The sequence below is a fragment of the Battus philenor genome, unplaced genomic scaffold (genome assembly GCF_028537555.1).
Source record: "Battus philenor isolate CCGP_79_NKW_IND1 unplaced genomic scaffold, ilBatPhil1.0.hap1 SCAF_14, whole genome shotgun sequence".
NCBI lineage: Eukaryota > Metazoa > Arthropoda > Insecta > Lepidoptera > Papilionidae > Battus > Battus philenor.
The window spans coordinates 9435108-9452547 of NW_027181676.1; the positions used below are offsets into that span (position 1 = coordinate 9435108).

General features: G+C 29.9%; 1 protein-coding gene across 1 annotated transcript; it reads left to right on the plus strand.

Annotated features, from left to right (window-relative positions):
* The first annotated feature begins 4733 nt into the window (after positions 1-4733).
* Positions 4734-17193, plus strand: LOC137933756 (circadian clock-controlled protein daywake-like). Its single transcript, XM_068777793.1, has 5 exons — positions 4734-4885; positions 13369-13588; positions 14798-14928; positions 16094-16249; positions 17006-17193. Exons 1-5 carry the CDS (start codon positions 4804-4806, stop codon positions 17173-17175), a joined length of 759 nt encoding a protein of 252 aa, XP_068633894.1. The 5' UTR covers positions 4734-4803; the 3' UTR covers positions 17176-17193.
* The last annotated feature ends 247 nt before the right edge of the window (positions 17194-17440 follow it).

The window sequence follows — 17440 nt, forward strand, 5'->3', positions numbered from 1 at the left end:
GGATCTGTTACGAAGATATTACTTAACAGTTTTTAATTTTCATATTTCCTTTGTCGAAAAGAGGAATTGTAATTTTATAAAAAAAATCCAACGTATTCATGTTTTTTAATGATAATATTAGTAACTAATTAAATTTTTATTTTTGTATTCATTAAAAAATTAATTAGTTAGTAATATTATCACCAGTAATATCATTATCAAATATTTTGTCTATAAAATAAATAGATTTGCTCATCACTCAATACCTTGTCAAAAAAAATTAAAATCGTCGTAATGATTAGTATAAAATATTAAAATTTACTTTATTAAGTTTTGGTAAAAAATCATATTTTCGTAAGCAGCGCCTATAATTGCGTCCTTGTAATAATTAAAACATTGTATAAAACATATGAGAAGTAAAACTAATTCCTTTTTTCTTACTTCCTTTGATATACACGTTTTTAGAGTAACTAATTTACAATCTGATAACCTTGGGAATTAACCTGCGACCAACATTATCTATGATTCGATATGTCTAAATTATATTTATAAAGATTAATAAAAAAAACAGTTTTCATAAGAGCCTTAGAACTTTGTCGTCCCTTGTGGTCTTAATTACAGGCAATTTTAATAATAACACCAAGCGATATCTTGGTCGAAATAAATACAATTAATGAATAATATCTTAACCAAAATTACTATATATAGTAGCCACCATGCTAATACCCACCTGAGTTTGCGTGCTTCATCTTCGATCAGATCGTCGCTTTCCAACAGGCGAGTTGATGCTCAAAAGCTTGTCCAGTCAGACATTACAAGAAAACATTAACACTAGATGTGTTTTTAATTTTGAGTTTAAAATACGATTGCAATGTAAAATTACCAATATTTGTCGATTATCATTCCCCTATTGGATCCCCGATAAGTTAAACAAGGTCGCGATCGCTTACCGGTCCGAAGTCTCAACTCCAGAATCATAAGGAGCTAGCGGGCATCTGTTCTGCGCGCTTTGTGACCTTCCTTATTTATCCTCTATGTTATGTCAGCTGTTTTTTTTTATCTACGGATATTCTCAATACTGATTTGATTTCACAAAGACATCTTGAACATAGTCCTATTAACGACTCGTTGACGAATTTGAGCTTGCCAATAAAGCATAGGGTGGAACTTCATTTCAATGCCGTTAATTATAATTCTACTACAATGTTAATGTAGAATTGCAAATAAAACTGTTTTTTGTTACATACTTACATTAATTAAAATTGTAGGTAGGCGGCGGTTGATTAGAATCCTTCGCAATAGTATCACTAAGTCATAGTTGTTGATAATAGGATTTGAAATAAATTAGAATAACTAAACTATGTAAATAATGATTGCTCTTTAACCTCGAATAAAATAACTGATATGCATTTCTTTGAAACGTGAAAATAGAAGTCATTATGAGGTCAACAACTACATCTGAAAGCTAAGTTTTCTATTCCCTAACAACGGCGGAAATTGCGTTGCAAAGTCCACTTGATGCCTCTACTGACAAGGGTCAAGAGATAAATCAAGAAAAAACCAGTATATAGAGTTCTATTTAGCACAGAGTCATTTGATCGATTGAAATAGACATGAACGCTGCACGGTATTAACTAAATATTACTACTACTCTCACTATATATTCCGAAGTTAATATGCACAATGTTTTCTTACTCTTCCTACTCTGTAAAGGCTTATTCTTAACTAAAATGATTTCACGGACACACATTAAACACATTGCATTCTGAGTATCAATAAATTGTTACAAATAAAATTTCTACACATAAAGTCAATTCTCCTGATTTAGCTTTGAGTTTCATTTTCCTATATATTTTTCAAATTTGCATCATTGAGGAAAAAACATCTTATTTTATGGTTTATGAAAATCTAATTCTGTTTAATGTATTGTTATTATAATCGTATAACTTCATCGGTATTATTGCACCGTAGTTGCTACCTATTGATGGAGTTGACCCAGTTAGGCGTAAATAGCCTATACTCACTAAGCAGATATAGGAAGCCTTAAAAAGTATTTCAAAGTCGTAACAAGGACACTTAAGACTCAACGACCCCGTATCACCGGATATGTTATGTATATAAATTAATCGTCTAATAGAAAAAACAATCGAAAAAAGGCAGCAACCCGGAAAGTTTGCATATACATAAACATGAGTTTTTTGTTAGATCACTCTTTTGATTCTAGTTGAATTTACAATCTCATGAATGCTGCCATATAAATCAATAATAATTATTTTCTTATATAAATCCATCAATATTTTATATTTTAACCCCGATATTTAATTTTTTCAGGGCAAAAGAGTTTTATTTCACTTTTAATGTGGTTGAATTTAAAGTAGTATTAGTATGGTGGTTACCAAAATTACCTAAATTTATCGCAGTGTAATAACACCTAAGGAATGTAGGAATTCCAAAAAATCTCACTAAGTCTACGACGTGCTCTAAACTGCTTATAAGAGGGTTGTGTCCTTAAAGTGACAACATAGTAGTAGTGATCAGATGTGTGGTACTGATTTGTTAACTATATAACATGCAGATGTCTATCCAAAGTCACCGGAGCAGCTCGTAGAACTGCTCGTCTGCAGTGGCAGCTGGCAGAGCCCATCGCTTGTGCAAGCAATGGAGCCGAAAGATTCGTAGGTAGTTACCACGAATCAGGAGACGTGGCGGAGGAGGCACCCCATTAGGTAGATTGATGACATAGTTAATGTCGATCTTTGCGTCAGGTCTATACCTTGCAGTTGGCATCTATCCGCTGAAAAGAAGAAGAAAAAGTTTTCTGTGTCTGCGCGTTTTTTCAATGTCCGCGAACTACGGTATCATTTATGGTAGACAGAAAATTTCTTAGCCTTTTCCCAAAATCTAGATCTAAGGATAAGGTCTGTGCTAGCGTTAGCAATAATTTTAGTGTCTTCAAGAAGAGAATAAATAAACTATTACAAATAATGGTGATTTCAACAATGAAAAGAGTTTTACCACTCTCTTACGTAACTCTTTAAAAGAATAAGGTCTACCTATATTAAATCCTTTAGCAAGTTCATAAAGCTCTCAGGGTTAGTGAAATTGTAAGCATGATTTATATTTATAATGTTCTTTCAAAAACTAAAATGATTTCATTTACATTATTCTTATAACGTAGATTGGACATAACCAGTATACGTATAAATTAATTATAAAATGTGTTGCGAAGCGCATCAATCGTTTTTTATAATTATTTTAAGACAAGAGAAAATGTGGTGTGAAGGAGAAAAATGGCAAAATCTATAAAAAGATGCAATAATACATTAAGACTTATTATTATTATTTAAAATGTTGTAATGTCATAATTTTTTAGCAATCACTATTTATTATTAAGATATTAAAATAATAAACATAGTGATCATTCTGAAATACGTTTTCAATTGGTCTTAATACCCACACTTTAAAACTTTTCCATCTCTAAAGACTTTGCGTAGTCAAGATTGTTATAAATAAAATGTCTTGATAATTTTATACTTCTACAACATAACTATCTGTCGGAATACGACCCATGTTTGTTATAGATCGCCATTTATTTTCCTGTATTAAATAAATACACAATTTTAATTGTGCAATTTAAATATTTAACTTTCAATTATTTAATAATAAAAACTTAATTATATCTCAAAAAAAGTCTAAATTTTTTGCTACACATAAAGATTTTCCGTGTTCAGGAGATTAAGACCCTTTGCAATGAGGACAATGATGTGAAGAGGAAGATAGTTTTATACGATCAACAGAAAAATCACCTACAGAGGAGGTGGTTGTGGTATACAATTTTATTATTCCGCTACTTTATTCAAGTACTGCCCACTAAAATCCAAAAAATTATAGTTTACACGATGTTTTTTTTTTAGGTAAATGAAGGCGACGGCAACAGGATAAGTCATTTATTGTAATTGATTTTTTTGATTGACAACTATGATATTTATTGCAATTGATAGTGCGATATGAAAAGAATATTGTGGAAAAATACTTCATGCTAAACATAAGCGAAAATAATTTTTTTCTGTACTCTATTTACCAAAGTGCCAAAAGACCTATTCCTGGTAATAAATCAAAGTAGGGATATAGAAAAAAGGATATACATTTATTATTTCTTTTGTAGGACATATATCGCACAGAATAAATGGCTGCTGGGGTCTTAAAGTTCTATAATAAAGACCACGGACTGAAAAGTGCAACGCATTCGTGAAAAGACGCTTCCAGCCGTCCCCATACGAGATGTGTAGGAGTACTGCGTCCATCTCTGGACGTCTTACGCCTGAAATTTTGACGATGAATGCTATAGCATCTCTATGTTCTTAAATTGATTTATAATAATGAACAAGATACTTATGATATTTTCTAGACATATGTGAAATTTTATTTTCATAACATGTCTTGGCGAAACATAAATATTTGTTAAATTAATATGCATAACCGAAACATTCGATTTCATATTAAATTTTGATAAATTTTAATATAAAATAATTGAAGTAATGCTTTAAAAACATTCTATTTTGACACACATGATAATTAATAAATCAATAATTTTAATATATACATAAATCTATAGATCTTCGCTTTTGTAATCAGCGCCAAATGATTAAAAATCCAATTCTTTAATAAAGTCTGGACTTAAAACCGGTTGTCCGTTTACAATGTCAGCTGTGAAGGCTCAATAATATCTATCCGTTTAGAAGATATAAGGCAGTTATTCTTAACGCCCGCTGCATTGGTGAAGCTACTTTTAATTGCTACACAGAAATAAAAAATAGTAACAAAATGATTTTACACATAACTTATTTTAGTTTTATTTTGTGTATTTTGTGCAGTTTATGTGGAGTAACGCATTCAAAGGTTGCACGTATGTATTGACTTGTTTTCATTTTTAAATATTTACTCAAAATTTCTTAATTCTCAGTAAACCTTGCTAGTATAAGACATAGTTGTATCTAAAACTAAATCAAAACTTCAGATTGAATTAAAAAAAATTAGTGTTTTAGTTAAAATTTTTATTTAATGACCCCTATTAAATAAGTTAAATTGAATTTTACACGATTTAACGGTAATAACATATTTATAAATATATTACTTTACATATATCTAATAAAATAAATGTATATAATAATATGTAAAAATAAAAAACGACTGCTTTTAAACTAGCAAAATAAGTTTCATTTTAAAACTCGGTGATTTTGACTTTTACGTAAATGCTGTGTGAATCTTTTCTAAGGATAAATGTGTATAACAAAAATTTAATTGTCACTTTAAACGTCTAAATCTAATAATATTATTACTAGAAAAAAATTAAAGTTTTATCTTATTCAATGTGATTGATTGGAGATATTTTATTACTTTTTTAAATACGCATTTATTAATTGACAAATAACGGTAAATATAATTAAATAATTGTATTATTCAGCTTCTATTTATTAATTTACTTATTTACCCTTTTTACAAATTTCGTAAAGGCGATCTGGTGGAGGCTGTGTAGTCATTAGTTGGAGATTGACCAAATGTTATAAATAAGTTAGTTTCGTGGTACAAACACACGGTATTTATATAAATACTATACTTATTACATTGAGATAAATACTTAATTACACACATATACTTAAATGTAAACATGTGTAAATAATATACTGATACATATACATAGGCTATGTACATAATACGTTATTAGTTATGAATCTTCCGCCAAGAGGTCTCTAACCTTATTTTTAATCGTATAACCCTTTCAGGACCATAAGGTTACGGTACCTTATTTAATTAATTTAGCTAGATGTAATGAATTAATAGGCATCCTAAAAACATAATTTATACTAAAAATTAAAAAAAGTTTTACATTTTTTTTAGAAATTTATGGGACAAATATGTCCCTATGGTTGCTAAGGGTTACTTTCTACTTAAACTCAAAATTTTGGTTTACTTGTTGGTAAGTCTGTTTTGTTGTAAATAATGTACATTTGTTACTTAGTGTACTTTTTTTTACTTGTTTATGAATAATATAAATATAATAGGGCAAGTTATTTGTGGTACTCGGCGAAACAATTCCTGTTGTTAGATGATTGGTTAGTGATTAGATGGATTGTTTTTTTGAGACGTTGAAGGTTCAGGTGATTCTTGCCGTTGAAGAGTCGTCGTCTCTTCAACCTCGACATCAAATACCCTTTGGTCATCATCCTGTACTAGAAGTCTTTGGTCTTCGTCATCAAGCACTAAGTCATCTTCCTTATCGCTATTGTCGCCCACAAAAATTTGAAGAATTTTACTTTTTCGAAGTTCAAAAACTCCACGTCCCTTACGAAACATATTCTGAGAAAAATATGAATAAGAAAATGATAGCATTTTGGTATATCACCAGGCCAAAAGTTAAGAAATTCCGTATAAAAAGTATCCCTTTACGCCGACAGGGACATCCGTGTCCCATAATCTTTATAACGATTTATCACAGAAAACAACATAAATACATTACTACTGAATATTTAGGATAACAATTTACTTACCAGGTAATGATAATTTGACACTGTAAAAACTTGAAAAGTACTTTTACAATATCAATTATTTATTCCAAACAGCAGATCATTCGCGCCAAAAGAACTCTAACTTTCCGATGACGATAAACAACAAACGGTGTTAGTTATCCTATATTGCTAGTAAAAAATAATAAAAAGGTACTTTCCGAAATATTAAAACAAAAAAATAATTTACAATGGTTACGTAAATATTTAATTAATCCATGATTTTTGCTTGGGACACCGGCGTCCCCGTGGTCGTGAAAGGGATAACGGTTTTCTGAGTCTCTAAAGTCGAGGGGAAGTTTATTCCACAGCTTTGGACAACAAAAGAAGAATGAGCAAAGATAGATATGTGCGAAGGATATAGTAGTAAAAGAATTTTTGGTAATAAGCTTAAATTGGAAGCTTCGTTTATCTTTCTAAAATATGTATATATATACATATATAATATTACTCAAATAAATTGTCGATAATGAAAACATTTCCTTCAATATTTTCTTTTATATCAATTATCCAGTCACCGATATGTTGGCACATAATAATTGTTACGGATGCAATTCGCGCAGAAATTGTTTGTACACTCGATTAAATAAAACCAATTTAACTTCGTGAAAGTTTACACATAAGCAATGTCACTTTATTTTAAAAATATTTATTAATTACTTTTTTAATAGATATCATCTCAACGAATCGTAACTTCAAAAACTTATGAATATTAATGAGTAATTAGATATAATTTTATATATATTTTAGCTGTACTAAGTTCTTTTCGCATGGCCTGCACTGCTTTATGTGGGTGTACTTTTTTAAAAGGTTTACATGTCATTACTTTTTGTTAGATCGCTCTTTGATTCTATTTGAATTTAAAAGTTAATGAGTGCTTAGTGAATAATAGTAGTTTCCTTATATAAATTCATCAAAATTCAATATGTCATCATCGATATTTAGTGTATTGTATCTCACAGGGCGAGATAGTTTTATTTCAGGTGCAAATGTGGTTGATTTTAGACCAATAATATTACCACTATACTACTACATTCTTTAAATTCAACTACAAAAATATCCTATCACTCCAATTTTGTTTTTACTTAATGTACAAAAGAAAATTAAAAAAAAATTATATATCTTTTACATTATTTTACGGCTACAGTTTGAAGATTGATAAATTGAAGATATTTTTTTAAATATCGCCCCTTAACTTACCTTGCGTGTGAATTTTCATAAAATTTGTTCTTGGCTTGCTTCTGCTCAGCTGCCAAAACTCTTGCCAAATTTCAATTCTTTAACCCTTAATTAGGCGCATTAAGAAAATCACACAATTAGGCGCATGGGGTCTTAAATGACCCCAAAAAAACATTGGGAAAAGAGTATCAAAAAGGAATAAAACTTAATGGATTTCTATAGTTATTAATAAAGTTCTTTAATATACTTAACTTTAAGAAACAAATACTTACTATGACATTAAAAATATTAAAAAAAAAACACAAACAGTAAACCTCTCTTTAAACTAATTTTTTTGGCATAGCCGAGATCAACTTAAAAAATAAAGTTTATTCAGCCTCATCAGCGGAATCTTCTGTTCTGCATCCGATGCAGTAAATCCTTGAGTGTTGCTGACAAATAAATTTACGACACTTGAAACATTTTGTTGGCACTTTTTTTGTCGTCCTTTCTAGGACACGATGAACAGCGTCCACGCTTAGCTGTCGATTGATAAACCGCCTTGTTCACATTATAAACTTCATGGAGCCGTTTTTTTGTTGTCGCTGGTACAGCACGTAGTTGTATACGACGTTTTTGGTGATCTTCCACAAGTGCCGCAGCTATTTTCTTCAAGAAAATCCGTGTATATGTCATAGTCTTCCCAGTATTCGCTTTTTGTATGACAAATGCGTTGATGCCTGATATGTTTATACTCCAGGTAAATGTAAAATAATATTTTGTGCTCGGGTCCTTACTGCGTTCGATGGTGGTTCTTTACACCATTTCACTTTCGGGTCATTTCTCTGAGTATGTCGAGATAAAAAATAATTATCTTCCGTTGATATAGGGATGTCTTGGATATGTTCAGACTCCTCAATTTCGTTTTCTGAATTATGAGCACTATCAATGACAGCATCGTTTAAAGTTTCGTCTTGCGAATCTGAACCAGCGATATCTTGCTCTTCATCAAGCACTTCATCCAGTCATTGCAATACTTGTTTGTCGTTAGGCATTTCAATTCAAAAAAAAGAAAAAGCATAGAAAAAAACTCAAAAATACATAAAGAAATCATACCGTATCAAAATACACACATACAAAGATAAATAGTAAACAATATACTAAAATGAACACAAAAAAAAAATCACAAAAGTAAAAACTTACCTTCGCCAAAAAATGGAACGTAACTGGGCGCATGGGGTCAGCTCTCTAAAGGACAGCGATGTGTGTGCAAGAGTTAATGTTCTAAATGCGACTAATTTGCGTACCCCGCGGGGAGTGAGGAAGCTAGAAAGAGCGTTAGTACGCTCTGAAGACTGTAAGCCAATATTTTTTGAATTTCAAGTAGCCCTGACCCCATGCGCCTAATTAAGGGTTAAGCCTTATGGACCCAGAGACATTGTGATGAGTATATAGTATTACTCTGTAAAACTGTTACTTTTCCTTCTTTATAATTTGTTCATCCTAACTTAAATGTTGAATATCATATAAGTTCCATGAGTTATCATACAAAATTTTGGTATTACCTCGTAATTTAATTGTGTTTTAAAATCTTTATGACTCCGTTTGTACATATTCTACATTTACATTGAACAATTAAAATATTAATGCCTTATTTAAAACGTGGGTATTATTTTATATTTATTACAACAAGGCATTGAACTTCATATGCATTTGCTTCTTTCAAGGTCTATAGTCAGTTTAAATTATAATTACCTTGTTGCATATAATACATAATGTTTTATATGTAAATATTCATAACGGACTTTAAAAATATTACATATTTTAATTAACGGTACGCAAATGTTTTTTTTTATAATTATTAAGAATTTAACTTATATTTATAACTAGTGTTTAGTCTGCCAGTGTATATTATTTATAAAAAGACATTTATTTAATATGTAATTGTTTTTCTATTGCGTTTAATACTTCTCATAAAATATTATACGTGTAATGTTGTTTTTAATTTGAGTTTAATCTGAGTATAAATTTAAGTATCTTATATACAACATTGCTCGTGCTTTTCAAGGTAAGTAATGTTGAGCAACCAACGTTAATTACTGACTGTAAATTCTTATATCAGCCACTACATTACTTACATTTACATTTTAATGTTGCAAAAAGTATTGAACTCTGAATTTTATTGTTTATAAAAACTGATAAAATTATATAAATAATGAGCATGTGACAAGAGTAAGAGTTTAAAGGAGTGCTACGATCAAAGACTTTGGGATCGATTCGATAAAAATCGATCATTTAAATTACATCGGTGTTTCTTACAATAAAGAGCATTAATTAGGAAACCGACATATCAGGACTCAACGATCCGCTATCTTCAATCTTTTACATGTTTGATGGTGGATATTATACGCTCTGATCCCGCATTGTGGATTACGGCTTTCTTTCTGGGATGAAACTTGTAATAGAAGATAATTATAATACTAACAATATTATATGATATATTATAACTGACATCTTATTCGTTTAACAACAAAACTATGTTTATTCAAAATATTATGTTCAAAAAGTTAACATCGATAAATCCAGCTGTATTAATAATCCGCTTCAGTTCTTCATATAAAAAGTGAAAAATCTGAGATAAAAAACAGATTGAAAACCATTTAAAAAATCAATAATTGGCAAAATAATATAGATAGTACAAAATTTTATTTGGGCGTTTTAATATTTTTACTAAAAAAAAACAATGAACAGAAAAACCTATTTGAAGGCTATATAAAAACCAAACATGTTCCTCGTGTAATCATTTTATTACTTACCAATTCGGGTTCAAGTGACTCGAGGCTAGTGAGCCGAGCTGATTTTAGTTGCCTACGGGTGAGATCAACGAGAGAATCTAATCATAGGTCAGCATCATTAAATTAAGTTGATGTTAAATTGCCTTCAATGAGCCCATAGCCTTGAGATAACTTATTTATAACATTGTAATGCATTAATGTACAATGTGATTGTAGCAGTGTTTTAAGAGAATAGATGAATTTAAATAATGTAGCATTACAAAAATGTAAAAAATGTTACTTTAAATTTATGAGCATAAAAAAATCGAATATCTGTTTTGTTTTGTAAATGTTAATATTCATGTAAAAAGTTATTTATAAGATTCAAAAACTTTTATGTATACATAAAAATTAGATCGTGAGAAATATAGCCAAATATGATAAACTAGATACGTATTCAAAACGTAATAGTGAACTCTGTATAGTTGCCTGTAAGATCAAGGTCGGTTTTGTAATCAAATTTACATCGGAATTAAGTTGCAAGTTCTGCGCTTAATGGTGTGCATTGCTTTCATAATATTATGCCACACATGACCTCCGCTTAATATTTTCTGTTTTTTTGGAGATCTCAAAGAGATATTCAGTTATCTTTAACATCAGATAGTTTTTTTTTAAATTATTTATTTGATAAAACAAAATAATTCAAATAACAATAATACAATATGCTTCAATTAAAAAACTAAACATTATCGTATCAAAAAATATTAACACTTTTGTATTTGTGAGTCGTCTTAACTATACTAGCCATCACATTTGTGTTAGTAAATACTTAGAATGCAATGAAACAACAAAAGATCTTGATTCTTTATCGCGGTCAAAAAGAGTCTTATTACATGCAAGTGTAATGTAAATGTGTTTATGTAGTGATACAGTATGATTATCTGTTGATACTTTGTGAGAGGCGCAGCCACTTTCAAGGCAAAAATTATATTCTCAACAGTGTTACACAACAACGAGAATTTAATTTTTTAAGAGAAATATAGGGCGTTCATTTATTTCTTTAACGTATTTGCGTTGTAGATTTCATACAATTTTTTTTGTTCGGTTGTTATTAAATTTTGAAAAGTTTTCAGTGTCAAGTCAGATAGCTTTTTTAATGGTTTGTAATACGTTCTGTAATATCGCATGTTTCAGTATTCTTCTCTTGAATAAAGCCAACTGCATTTTTACGAAACCACCATGTACAGTTAATTTTTTTTTCATTCTTTAAATCATATGGAGGCACTGCTAGAGTTTCGTTCGTACTTCTTCTCTCACCACTAACGCTTTTGGAAGTATCAGAAATTATATGTAATAGCTGTATTTTTCTTTATTAACCAAGTTCATCCAATGGTTGTCACAAAAAAATCGTTTTGTAATAAAAACAGCCTTAGTGCTTCAATTTTTGCCCATTTCATCTTCCAGATTTCTTTTATATAATCTATTGATGTTGATGATGAGTAACTAAAAAATTAAAAAAAAAATAAAGCCAGCAAGCCAAATTCCAGCTGTTCATCATTTTCGTATCGAAATGCTTCACGCGCATCGACAGCTTAATCCAAAGTCCATGTGCTTTTAATCACTTAATTCGGCGTATATTTAAGCATCCTCAGATATTTTTGACCACCTTGATATACACTCGAACAGCAAAATAAATAATTTAAAGACTTAAGCCGAAGGACCTGTGGGAACTTTCAAGCTTAGTTAATTTAAAAAGATAAAAACTAAAAAAGTGGCAGCCTCGAGCTAGATTTGGCGCAGGTGAGCCTTCTACAGGCTGGACTAATGATATAGTTAAGGTTGCCGAAAGTCGCTGGGTGCAGGCAGCGCAAGACCGGTCAACATGGCAACCTTTGAAAAAGGCCTATCTGTAAGGGTCTGTCGGCTGAAAAAATTAAGAACAAAAAAGTATTAGCACAAATGCAGTATATATACCAATATTTGGGACCCCTCTATGGTATTAAAATATCATCAATGGTTACAGTAGTTTCATATTTTCTTTATATCACAATATTTTTTTTTGTCAGACAAGTTCAAAGAAGGTTACGGAATAAAGCGAAGTTCCATTCGCATTTTATGGGACTGCAATACATCCGCATTGTTGGTATTGGTATCGACCTGTAGTAATGCTCTAATCAAGCAAAACAAAGTCACACATTAATTGAACGCGCGGAAAGTTCTCTTTGATATAAAATTATTCTACGGTAAAAAATAACTTAAAAAATGTTTCATATAATAAAATAAATAACAAACTAGATTGTTGTAGAGACTGAAAAGATTATTTCTATTTTAACGACCACCTTCATTTATTTAATTATATTATAATGCGAATCAAGAACGGATAGCACAGTGACCGAGAACCCTGTTTACTAATGGAGGATGTCGGATCGATATCAGGCAACAGCTTTCTTATTATTTAACGATCAATACACAAGCTAGTTGTCATAAATCTTAAAGATATGAAATCCTGTTATTTACGAGTGATTAACAAGATTATATGTTTAATAACAATAGTTTCAATAAGTTAGTTCTTAGTGCTTAAAGTAGAACAGACAAGGTTTTGGGATTTCAACTGCAACAAAACAAATAGATTACCTACCAGACATATACCGTATTTCAAGAATAATGTAAAGTTTTGGTAAATATCTATTGGTAACAAAAATGTTAAATCGCTACATTTAATCTTTTTAAATAAAAATATATATATCGACTATATAGGTAGTCATCATTATCACATTTCAGTCATAATACGACTTCCTGCTAAAAAAGCCTACCCAATAGATTATACAATCGTTAGTTAAATATTAATTAAATTAAATATTAAAAATCAATTTAAACACTTCTTTTTTTCTCAGCTGATTTTATCCGGCCCTGCAATGCAACAACCAGAGATTGTTTGGTGAAGTCAACACAGGATGCCATTCCAGAATTCGTTAAAGGTTTACCTCATCTCGGAGTCCCGCCGTTGGATCCATTTACTATAGATAAGCTTTCTATCCCGCTTAGTGGACTGAAAGTCACGTTTTATCAAGGAAAGGTTTCTGGCTTCAAAAATTGCGTAGTGGATAATGTAGTGTAAGTATTTTTTTCTTTACTGCTAATGCCAGCTTAATTCAAAGCCAGATTAATTTAAATAGTTGATAAGAATTTATTTTACATTTATTGCTTCTTCTTCGGTTTCTTTTTGTTGTGTTAAAAAGTTAATAACTTAAAGTCAAATAACAGAAATACTAATGTACATATTATTATTTTGCAAACCGCAATCTATAGGTTTATTATCTTGAACTTATTATTCAAAAAATCAACGTTACTAACCTTTGTGAATTATGAGGTACTTCTTCGAGTATTTTTGCAACTATAGAATTGAATAATAAAATTTTATTACCTGTTATATCTAACTTAACATTGTAAACAATTGCTGTAAATATCTTCTATTTTAGGTACCGTTGAAATTTTATTTTATGTGCAACTGTATAAACATTAGAATTACAATAAACCATAAATAATTATTGATTTCTGATTTTGCAAATTGAGTTCAAGAAATATAATTTTCAGTTTAAATATAAGAATATTGACTTACGCTGTACTTTGTTTATTAATATTGGATCACTCTACATTGTTTTTGTCATAACCCTTGTCGTGGTAATATTTTTCTTTCTCCACGAAAATTTTGTCTTGTGTGTATAATAAAGACATAAAAGTTAAATCACATATATGCTTCTACACCCAGACATATTAAACAAATTTCTTGTCAGAAAATAACACATTTGTTTAGGATAGTGCAATCACAAATATTGAATAAAAATGCTTTTAAATTAATGTAAAGTGCATTTTTTTTTTAAATTTATGCAAATAATGTGCGAGTAAACATTCTACAATGTTCAAATAAGCAAAATGGAATTAAAAATTTATTCCAATCATATTTGAATAATAACCAATTAAAAGGTTTAGGTATTTTCAAAAAAAGTTGTTGACGTCGTTCAGCCCATAGACGTCCATAAACGCCACGCTTGATAGGCGGGTTGGCGATTGGTTGGTGGACGCTGCTGCCCATATTCTGGAAACTTGTTTGTTAGCAGTTGAAATTCTGTATAATTAATGCACAAATTATGAATTATGTAGCGTTGAATCCCGGGAATCGAACCCATAACCTACGATCACAGTCAACGAAGTTCTCGTCCTTACCGCTGGCCTACCACTGCTCAAAAAAGATGTACTTCGTTTTAAAAAATATGTCTTACTCTGGTTTTTGCTACATCACTTTAAATTCTTGTTTGATTTTAGGTCAGAACTTGAGAAACGTCATTTTGTTTTAGAGTTTCACTGTAATTTGACTATAAAAGGAGATTACGATGCTGTTGGAAAAATTTTACTTTTCCCAATCAATGGCGAGGGTAACGCGAAAATAAAACTTAGTAAGTTTTTTCCTGACAAATTACATTGTTACCAAAATATCACGTTAGTGCTATTCTATTTAAAATTAAGTCGATTTAGGTAAATAAATAGTAATGTATTGTTTAAACGATCTGCAATAAATCGTATAACACGTAGATCGGAGAATATGAGGTTCTTGTTATTTCCAACAATAAGTTAATGCTCTTATATAGAGTAATTGGTTATAAAATTGGGCGTGAAAATTTTAAAAGAATGAATATATAGGTTCTTTGCTGTAAATAAATATATGGTTCTTATCTAAAAATATATAGTTTCAGAAATAATTAAAAATGTAATGAAAATACTATAATAAAAGCGTTTTCAAATTTCCGATTACTGCATACTAAATTTAAAAACTGTTTACTATTTGTTCTTACAGATCAAGTACTGCCAAAAGTTATTAGGCCTACAATAGTGTGATCACTTTATACATAATGATTGGAAATAGGTGTAAAAGATTTTTGCTGTTAAAATGATATTCAGATATATCCGACCACTCTGTAAATGTTGCACAATCTGCCATATAAAATAATTATTGTTAACTATCTGTTCTTGCAATCTTTTTACTGCTTGAACTTATGGACCGTTGAATAGTAAAAATAGATTTTTGTTACATATTTCAGAGAAATTAAACAGGTTATGGGCAATAGATATAAAAAGTGTTAACACGAATGTGAAATCAAATAAACGTAGTCGATATTATCGCACTTTGCAAGGTTAACAGCCTGTGTTTACCAGCCTTTAAACTTGCTTGACAATTATAGTGCCATAACATCATAGCTCTTTATTGATTTGCACAAAAATCCTTCAATACGATACAAGATTTCTGTTTTGGAAATTTCAGCTTATTTAATGATTCGATTTCAATATATTTGGGAATTAAATTCATCGAAGGAAAATTTTATTATTTCTCTGATGGTGAAGAAGTTATGTTGTATTATAGAATTAATGTTGTTTATATTGTATTTGTATTTATCATGTATTTTCTATAATATAATGTATTATAGAAATATTTTTTTTTAATGTAGTCGGAAAACGCTGAATGCAGAACGTTTCTAACTAGACCTGTGTCAGCAGTGGAGATCATGAGGCTAAAATGACGGTGGAGATGGTAAATGTTATTAAAATCAATTTGTAATTTTTCAGCAAATCTTAAAATGAAAATCGATATCAATACAAAATATGTAAAAGACAAAAATGGTGTCAATTACTTTGGATTCAGGAATTACAAGTACACATTTGATTATGGAGACAAAGTAACATTTGATTTACAAAATCTGTTTAAAGAAAACAAAGAATTGAGTAAGTATTCAATTATGCAATTGAACATAACGTCCGCATCTATTCTGAACTTATACGAGTTCTCCCAACCTATTTGTGGACGCTCTAATGTTGTTATATATGGAAATTATAGTACATCTATCATATAATACAAACGTTGTAGACAGAAAAATATTTATTTAAAACCGCACAGCATATTTAAAATTTATGTGGTCATTATGCAAGAATCAAATATTTAATGTCAAGGCAAGCATGAGAAGCTAACAGGTTCCATTCTACATATTGTGATTATATCACATCAATAAAAAATCTAAATTAGTTTCAAAAACAGTAGCAAAAAGTTGATTAATCAAACGTGTTTTAAAATATATTATCTACCGTGGCGTTTTTGTAACTATTAACAGAAACCATTATCATCGTATTAATTTCTTAATAGATATTGTTTTATTAAATGATTATCGTTCTGTTATAATAATCAGAAAAACAGTACACGATAAATTTAATGCTACTCCCTATTCGTATCCATAAAGATTAGCTTGGAATATTTTATACAAACAACGTTTTTCTATTTCTTCATAATTAAACGCTGCAATTAGATTTTTAACGAAGGATTATTTGCATATATGTATGCAACCTTTGGTCCTCAAACCTTTGATTAAAAAACTTCTCAATAGTGGGCTATATCTCAAAACCTATAATACTGTATATTACACATTTATTAATATTCGTTCTACAATGTACTCTCACTATATTAAAAATAATGTAACAATGTTTTAGGTGACACAGTGCTAGCGTTCCTCAACGAAAACTGGCGTACGGTGTCAGAAGAGTTTGGAAAACCGATTGTGGATTACGCCGTTGAATTGGCTATGACAACAATGAAAAAGTTTTTCGGAGCTGTTCCGTATGAAGAACTAATTAACGTTCCTTTACCAGTAATAACATAAGTGATTTTATTAGATTGTTTAGCATTAAAGATATTATTCTATTTAAAATGTTGTTATTTCTTAACCTTTTTAATTTAATGCTAATACGACAGTTATTTACTAAAATTATTAAAAATTTCTTTCTAAGTCACGTCAGGTTACACAATCATATTTTTTTTAGTTTTATTTATTTTTGTTCTCGACATAGACAAGACAAAAGCTTGATTGAAGATAATTGACTAATTTTAAAAAACTCAAGTCCTAATTTTCTAATCAGTTTTCGATA

Excerpts from the sequence above, each read along its gene's own strand:
- LOC137933756 (XM_068777793.1), top strand. The coding sequence starts at position 4,804 with ATGATTTTACACATAACTTATTTTAGTTTTATTTTGTGTATTTTGTGC. Across the intron at positions 13,589-14,797 it reads TGCGTAGTGGATAATGTAGT|GTCAGAACTTGAGAAACGTC; the intron begins GTAAGTATTTTT and ends GTTTGATTTTAG. Across the intron at positions 14,929-16,093 it reads TAACGCGAAAATAAAACTTA|CAAATCTTAAAATGAAAATC; the intron begins GTAAGTTTTTTC and ends GTAATTTTTCAG.